The sequence below is a fragment of the Mizuhopecten yessoensis genome, unplaced genomic scaffold, assembly GCF_002113885.1.
Source record: "Mizuhopecten yessoensis strain PY_sf001 unplaced genomic scaffold, ASM211388v2 scaffold4613, whole genome shotgun sequence".
Classification (NCBI taxonomy): Eukaryota; Metazoa; Mollusca; class Bivalvia; order Pectinida; family Pectinidae; genus Mizuhopecten; species Mizuhopecten yessoensis.
Window position 1 is genome coordinate 90,443 of NW_018405634.1, and position 9,465 is coordinate 99,907.

A 9,465-nucleotide genomic window follows, 5' to 3' on the forward strand; every position below is an offset into this window, starting at 1 on the left:
ATGCTGCTAGATGTAAATCACTACATATTGGTCACAACAATGGAAAAGTCTACAGTATGAAAGAAAATAGGACGGAGAAAGACATGGAGCAATTTTGGGAATAAAAGGATTTTTGAGCAATTTTTGAATTCAACAAATATATCTGGTTGTGTGGCAAAAGTCTACAGTATGATAGGTATGGACAAGAACCTATGTTAACCATTTACCACTAATAAGACCCAATGGTGCAAGCCAACGCTTGGTGAATACTGCGTAGAGCCGACATCGAAGGATCAAAAAGCAACGTCGCTATGCAGGTCCAGTACACTCTGCCGATTGAGCTATATAGCTGTAAAGACCTATAATAGCTCTATTGACCTATCTGAAATAGGTCTTTTGAGCTATTTTCAAGTGATTTTCTTTTTTAAGGAAAACGAAACAAAGTCGCATTTAAAAGAAGATTGTATCATTAGGTTGATAACAATAGACATTAAAAATGAGTATTCTTTTTAAAAAATAATGATGTAAAAAAATCGGAAATTTTACATTTATGAAAAATGAAAATAAACATCTAACTGTATTCTTTTTGTAGTCAACATTACCATTAACCTTACTGTTTTATGCGACTTTGCTTTAATTTAATGAAATTTGAAATCTGAGAAAATATAGCTCAATACAGCTATAATTTATAGGTGTATATAGCTATATAGGTCTTTATAGCTATATAGCTCAATCGGCAGAGTGTACTGGACCTGCTATGTGCCACGCTTAATGAACCAAATTGTCCGTGTCGTGTTAAGCAGGTGTTGTACAACCAATTAGTGAGCGTCCATCCACTAGGAGGAATTTAAGTCCCTCACATTTCTTTTGCAGTTGCTTTCCGTTGGTTCCATTTCATTCTGGTGGGATCGTATAGAACCCAATGTACTACATACCGGTAATGGCAATAGAAAACACAACAAAGGCTACAAATTGGTGAAAGCATATAAAGATCTGACATATAAAATATAGAAAGAGGAGGAATTATATGGACCTTTCAAAACAATACAGTTCGATACTGTCGACAAGGAGGCGTTCTTTGATATAGAAGATCAATCACGAACCAGAGGGAATCAATTCAAACTGTAAAAACAAAACAAAAAACAAAGTTGAACGGCAGGAAAAACTGGGGTGTTTTTTTAACAGAATTATCTCAGACTGGTACAGCCTACCGAACGCTTTAGTTGAAGCTGAAACCTTAAACAGTTTCAAAAGCAAGATCAACGACCACTGGATGAACACGGCAATGACATCCGAGCCAGGCGGTTACTGCTAGGTGGGAAAAATCGAAAAGTAAAGTATTCATATGAATTTACAAAATATCAGCTGGGAAACAGGTTTCATGCACTCCTAAATCGCAATAGACCATTCATTATGTAGAATATGGAACTTTCATGTATTTCCTCATCCCAAAACTAGGAACATGATCCTACCAAAAAAAAACACGAAAACAATCAAGGATGATCAGAACACCTGAAGTATGAATGTAGATGCAGCTGACTGGAGATTGAATGAGGCTACTCGCTAATCTAGCATAGTGCTGTATATCGGACAACCGACAAGTTCAGAACCAAAACAAATGAGAACAAATAAATGTGATTGTAGATAAGACAATGTGATGTAACTTTTTAGATAATGCTATAAATAATGCGCCAACCCAGGCATACATAATGCGCAAACCCAGGTATATCAAGGAAGAAACAACAAAAGAACGGTCTCACTAGCCGCGCCTATCCAACGACCGGAGGGACAGTACGGACAGTAAATTACGTGTATAAAGTACATGCATGATAACGCTAAATATGGATTTAATCTTGATATTGTGTTGATTGTATGTCCGGCGAAATTTCTGGCGTTTAGCATGGATTACTCTTAATTGCAGTGGTGTGATGACGTTTCGGCTTCCAGGTAAATCTCTAATACCGAACCAATCCCATTTGGCTAAGAACTAATCCAGAAAAGAAAAGAAATATTTTTACTATTTTTAACTACCGTCAACATTGTATAAAACAATACATAACCTCCGACCCCAAGGTTGACCACCATACGCAAACAGATTGATTGACGAACAAACAAGACAACTATATACCTACTCTACTACATAAGCAGGAATAAAAGAAGGCATATTTATGTTTGGTGGTTTGTGTTAATGTTTTAATTAAGTCTTTCTTCCTAAGTAAAATTAAATAGAAGAATAAAAAACAAAAACAAAAACGATCGAACTATCCCATTTTTTCAGTCATGTTACCTGAACTTACATTATTTTTTAAGTAATATGACACATTACACATAGGCAGTAATTAAGAAATAAAGGGTGACGATATTTATAATCAGTTGACGTGGATTTCTTTGACGTTAACCATTGTTCTGTATCGCTAAGCAGGACGTGCTTGAAAGACTTGTTGGCATACATGTTTTTTTTATACCCTTTATCGTTTTATAATACTTCAAGACCACGTATATATTCTTAACCATGTCTGAGTTCAGGTAGGTCATGGTCTAAACATTGGTACATTTTAACAACATAATTACTGATTTTATCCCTACATATAGGGCGTAAGAATTGTACCTGCATGATCGTAAGAGGCGACTAAATTTGGTATCTTATCTTTTCTCTTCTTTCTAAACACTTTCTTCTACCTAATGTCTCCCTTGACAATGCCTCACTTTTGGCATTTAGTTGAGTGTTCGCCCCTGTGAGGAAGCTTTGGGTTCTGTCCCCTGGCCGAGACATACCAGAGTCTGTAAAAATGGTAGTTTCTACTCCCACTTAACGCTCAGCAATTTAGGAGTTGGACGACTGGTTCGCCCGTAGTCAGTATAATTTGACCGGGTGGGGTGTCCTGCCGGGTGTCTTCGGCAGTATGTTTCAGTGGGGTAGCACTATAAAGTCGGCATCAGTTCCGCGCTGTCACAAGAAGACAAACACGAATATATCACTGCCTCCCAAAACACAAACGCATACACTACATGCATGCATCTTGCACACAGGGGAGGCCGTCCTTAAATGACCATAGCTGTTGATAGGACGTTAAAGTTAAAGAATGCTAAACCCAAACCCAATTACTGATTTTTTTCTTATAGTGTGAAAATACAAGACTCTCTGTTCTCGCTTTTTGAAATTAGCACAAATTGGCTAGCATATCAGAAATGGTAATCCATTTGCGACCATACTCTTTAACATGAGCATATTACTGATTACATAATTTCTGTTCATAGTCGTAACATGAGCATATTACTGATTACCTAATCTCTGCTCATAGTCGTAACATGAGCATATTACTGATTACATAATCTCTGCTCATAGTCGTAACATGAGCATATTACTGATTACCTAATCTCTGCTCATAGTCGTAACATGAGCATATTACTGATAAAATAATCTCTGCTCATAGTCGTAACATGACCAAATTACTGACTACATAATCTCTGCTCATAGTCGTAACATGAGCGTATTACTTATTACATAATCTCTGCTCATAGTCGTAACATGAGCATATTACTGATAACATAATCTCTGCTCATAGTCGTAACATGACCAAATTACTGATTACATAATCTCTGCTCATAGTCGTAACATGAGCGTATTACTGATTACATAATCTCTGCTCATAGTCGTAACATGAGCATATTACTGATTACATAATCTCTGCTCATAGTCGTAACATGGGCGTATTACTGATTACATTATCTCTGTTCATAGTCGTAAGGAGAACGTCCCAAGAAGAGGCGATAATCTTACAATGCCGCCTGAAGGTTTTATATAATAAACTCGATACACGTGGACAGATGTTCACGTTGATTTTCTGTTCCAAGTTGTCCAAGCATTGTTAGCTTAAAAACGCTTCTCGCAAGCTTTTTGTCTTCACGCGAGCTTTTTGTCATCACACAAGCTTTATCTCTTCATGCAAGCTTTATATCTTCCCACAAGCTTTGTGTCTTCCCACAAGCTTTTTGTCTTACTACAAGTTTTATGTCTTCACACAAGCTTCATGTCTTCCCATGAGCTTTAGGTCTTCACACAAGCTTTGTGTCTTCCCACAAGCTTTGTGTCTTCCCACAAGCTTTATGTCTTCCCATGAGCTTTAGGTCTTCACACAAGCTTTGTGTCTTCCCTCGAGCTTAAGCTGTGTCTTCATAAATGCTTTATGTCCTCACATGACCTATGTGTCTTCATAAAAGCTTTGTCTTCACACAAGTTTATCTTTTCCCACGACCTTTATGTCTATATAAAAGCTTTGTCTTCCCACGAGCTTTATTTCTTTATAAAAGCTTTGTCCTTACATATAAGCTTTGTGTCTTCCCACGAGCTTTATTTCTTCCCGTAAGCTTTGTCTTTACACGAGTTTTATGTCTTAACATAATCTATTTCAATTTTATTTATGTAAACCTGTTACAGATACAGGCTTTCATCGCATAGCGTAAACATAAAATCCGGAAGATATAATAATTGGGGCGATATATCTGACGAATTTGACGAGTATCATTTTATTCTAGTGTTTAATTAATTCTTATTCTTATATTAGAACAAAATATTCTAAGTCATTTTTCTGGCGTCGTCCTTCTGTCTTCAAGCTTGTACAATTCCTGCCTGTAAGGAATGTAAAAGAACTGAATAACCTTGGTAATTGTTTGTGTATCGCCACTGCCAGGCGTGAAAGCTACTAGTAAAATCATTGTGTTTTATGACACGGGTGTTACACATTGTTCAGCCTCCGTTATCTTGTATACAATTCATTTACTATGCATACAATTCATTTACTATGTAATACTCCTATCAGCTGTACTGCTATTTTAATCCTAATTTGTTGAGTTCAGCTTTGAGCTCGGGTATTTAAAATCCAACAATCATTTCACAATATCGTTTACTCTTACATGTTTTAAAAATACAATTATTCGAAGTGCTTAATTTTAACCAGTATTTAATCATTCGAAGTTTCTACAAAAAAGATAATATCAATCTTCCTAACTGAAGTTCTACATGTCACGGTGGTCAAGCTAGTGGTTTAGCTTCCCATGTACATATTTTATATTAAATTACTATTTTATAAATACTTGCGCTGTGTGTGTGTGTGTGTGTGTGTGTCGGTTTGTATATATCTGTCACGGTGGGTGTTATTGTGACGTGTGAGAGGTGAGAGATAATATTGGCTGAGAGAGACACTTTGACCCTGCATGAACCCATTTGCACGTGGGAGTCTCACCTGAGCACCCGACGTGTATTTCAACACCAGTCTTGAGTTAACCCTGTAGGAAGCAGCAATAATTAACTGTAGCTCTAGATCTAAGGCTGTAAGGCTACTATTTTCAATACATTTTTTATCTAAAATATTCTTAACAGCTGTAAATAATATATTGTTAAATACATTTCAGGATAGTATATACATACTTCTACTTAAATTAATAACTTACAAATATATGCCCGTGGGTATATGTACAGCCCACGTGGTCACATGACATTGTCGCTATATATATAACTAGTAGGATCAACGTGGGTATGAAAATAACGTTAGGGGACTTGGGTAGAATCACGGGATTAGGTGTTATCTAAGTCCGTGATAGAATTAAATTCATAACTAATAATAGTATAGACTTATGTAGGTAACTGATACATACAGTATAAATTATAGTGAACAAATTATCATTTACACGTAATTTGGATGTATAGTCGCTTGTATAATTTTATTTCAGGTCGCCGTTTCCTCGTGTCTCCGTGTACATGTGTCTCCTTGCCAATGTGTCTCCTTGTACATGTGTCTCCTTGCCAATGTGTCTCCTTGTACATGTGTCTCCTTGCCAATGTGTCTCCATGTTGCGTTTTAAGTGTAATAAATAAAACCAACTATATTGACAAATTGTCTTGGAATACTATATATATATATGTATATTGTAGTACGGAAAACCCATTAAATAGTATTAGTGTACTCGTGTGACATTGGCGCCCAACGTGGGGCCCCGGGTAACACTGACAAGAATCGCTTTGACCTCTGCAAAAACTCGGGACGAGCTCTTACCTGGAGAGTTCTACAGTATCATAAAAAAACACCTTTAATTGTTTCCTATTTCACCACCAGTTCTGAATACAACTGTTTTCGTCGTTTCTGTATTGAAATTGAGTTGTACTTCTTATTATATAACTTCAAGGCTTCTAAAATCTGTTGTAGCTTTTCTGGTGTCCCCGCAAATAGCACCGTATCAACATGAGAATTTGTTACAGCTATATTTGGACCTAAACTAAGGTGTTTAGAGTAATTTTACACGCTTGGTGGGTTTCGGTAAAAAAAAAAAAAATGCCACATATAATGAAGAAGGGCGGGTAAGCTCTCGATGTCGAGCATATTGGGGGTGGCATTACCCCCTAAAATCGATCTAAACCCCCCAAACGTGTAAAATTAATCCAAACACCTTAGTTAAGGTCCAAATATGGCTGTAACAAATTATCAGATCCCTGCACATGTGTGTGTGTTCTACATATGATAACACCGACAAGGTATCCCAAGCGGCCTCACAAGTACTACGCCTCGCGCACTGTCTGTACGCCGAGCAGGACAGATCAACACAATCAACATGCCGACCAGATTAGGCTATTGGAAAATACGAGGGGTAAGCCTTTCTAACAAAGACATACTAGACATACTTCATTATAATGGTAGTGTTTTTTAATGCTAAACACGAACTTGTATGTATATTACTTGCAAATATGAAACCGGCATGGTATGTACAGTATGTGTCACTCACTAACTATTTGACGAGATGAGAGTGTGTGATGTTCACGTGTACATGACACACCTGTGGCGGTGCACCTAACACACGTGAAGTAACAAATAATTAGCGTCCCTAGAGCTAGATCTAACTAGGATACAACATGTATTTTTATCTTGTAGGCGTAGCATGTTGCTGTAACTCCGCACTGCGGAGAAGTTATAGGCTAGCCCGAAAATGTCTGGCTCGTTAACGTTGTTAGGAGACAATCAAATGCAAGCCAATAGATAAATATATATATATATCATCATTGGGGGTCATTTTTACTAAAATGCGATCTAAACCACGTACTAAAACATGTAAACTTACTCTGAACACCTTAGTTTAGGTCCAAATATAACAAACACGTTCTGAGGTCACTGTGTCAGAGACGTATATATTACGTAATATATAAAACGTAATATATACACGTCTCTGGAAGTGTGTGCCTAGGGCACAGGTACTAGCCTCGTCTGTCAATACACCTATTATATTAAATAAGTATGGAGGAGACAGATGGATTAATATATAACAAACTCTTCCTTTGTAATTTGACAGAAAACACTAAAACTATATATACAATGACAACAATATGATGGATAAGTGTAAAAGCTAGCCTGAATGTTGGCCGGACAGAAATGTAATGCAAAGGGCCAGAGGAAACTTTTAGTGTAAAACATGTGTCAAGTTTTACAGGCGAGACACTTTGTCAAGGCTGCACAAAAAACACCTTTATCTTTTGAGCTATCAATATTAGGTCACTTGGAAGGTTAATCTTTCTCTTTTTTTGTGTGTGTGTTTATATTTGGGGTTAACAGAGATGGAACAATGTTACTAGTCCATATGTAAATTCCACTTATCCAATACTATATACTATTCCACATGATAAGTACTGTAATATCTGACGAGTCGCTATGACATAGTGTATCATTTAGAGGACCAGAATGAAGATTTACTGGTAGTTGGACGAGGAATGAGGTGCACGTGTATTAAACTACATTTTAATTGTTTTACCTCATCATATTTTCTCCAACACTGCATAGATGCATTCCGCTTTTTATTAGGGAAAGATTATAAGACTCTTTCGTGCACTAAGGGGTGTAGGATTGGGAAATTCCACCTGAGGGGTTTTCAAATTTGGTAAAACCTGAGGCTTTGCCAAGGGTTTTGCCAAATTTGAAAACCCAGAGGGTGTAATTTCCCTTTCCTACATTTCTATGGATGAAAAGAGTATTTTTCTCTCATTTAAACCACCAGAGAAACCATGAAAATGCGTTTGGATTGGCCGCCATTTTGAAAATATCAATTTTTCCCCTCAACTTTTAATACGAAAACAAATTAGCCAGCCAGATTAAGCAAATCCCATATTTGCAAACTGCACTTAAATATTAATCTCATCTTTCTAACATGTACTGTAAATATATTGTAAAAGGTTTTAATTTCATCACGTCGCCTTTTCCGCATTTGGGGCATCGGAGAGTTCAAAATTTGTGATGTCATGTCATTGTTGAGCCATTGTGATGTCACGTCACGTGAAATGGGGTGTTAGATAGAAATTTCCTACACCCCTTTCTTGACCTGGACAGCTCTATTGTACACACAGGGAAATGAGTGAAAAAAATGTCAATGAAAAGACACATACATGTGTTGTTATTCTGAAAGCATTGCCATTGTGTCATCACTTCCCACAGGGTAACCAGGGTCATTTCCTCAGTGTCATCACTTCCCACAGGGCAACCAGGGTCATTTCCTCAGTGTCATCACTTCCCACAGGGTAACCAGGGTCATTTCCTAAGTGTCATCACTTCCCACACGGTAACCAGGGTCATTTCCTCAGTGTCATCACTTCCCACACGGTAACCAGGGTCATTTCCTCAGTTTCATCACTTCCCACAGGGTAACCAGGGTCATTTCCCCAGTGTCATCACTTCCCACAGGGTAACCAGGGTCATTTCCTCAGTTTAAATGTCTCACATTTCACGCACCCACAGTGCAGTGGGTTCACCATTACAACATTGTTTGATGACTGGAAAAATTGAAGTGTGAAACTATGAATGATATACTTCAGAAATCTTATAGAGGGTTTAGATTTCTCTTGTCTGCAAATTCTGATCTATTTCATGTAACTTGGTGCTGTCACTGGTACCAAACCCTGCATACCCCCTAAATGTTCATGTTTGGTTTCATTTTCTCTTCAGTTTCTTTCTTGTACATTGAACATTTACTTTAGTTATTGCATACTTGGTTCCCTGGCCCAGGACCCTGAAAGTCTTAACATTAACAAAAAGATATTTGACATGTAAGCTATTTCAATGCCCTTAAAATTATGCATACATTTATGACATGTGCCTCGATCTTGCTGTGGTAGCTTACCAACTGGGCTATGTGAGTACTATATGAGATAACACATGTTTCAGCTTGCCCAACCCGTCAGGCTCTTGTTGAGGCATGCAGGGGAGGATTATGAAGATATCCTTTACGAACAAGGAGATGGTATGTAACTTATGTTTGTAAATATCTTTGGCCGATTTTCTTAATTATGTCCAATAAAAAGTATCCTTATCTACATATCAATTTAATGTATGATATCGTACCTACAAATTATGTATGACACATTGTAGTATGTGTTATATATGACATTGTAGTATGTGTTATATATGACATTGTAGTATGTGTTATGTATGACATTGTAGTATGTGTTATGTA

General features: G+C 37.2%; 1 protein-coding gene across 1 annotated transcript in view; it reads left to right on the plus strand.

Moving 5' to 3' along the window:
- Positions 1-1,892: 1,892 nt before the first annotated feature.
- The window catches only part of LOC110449441 (glutathione S-transferase Mu 2-like), a 17,894-nt gene continuing 10,321 nt past the window's right edge, over positions 1,893-9,465 (plus strand). The window contains exons 1-3 of the mRNA XM_021496317.1: positions 1,893-1,926; positions 6,509-6,621; positions 9,177-9,252. Coding sequence (XP_021351992.1) covers positions 1,908-1,926; positions 6,509-6,621; positions 9,177-9,252 — 208 coding nt within the window. The 5' untranslated portion in view covers positions 1,893-1,907. The remainder of the gene's footprint in view (positions 1,927-6,508; positions 6,622-9,176; positions 9,253-9,465) is intronic.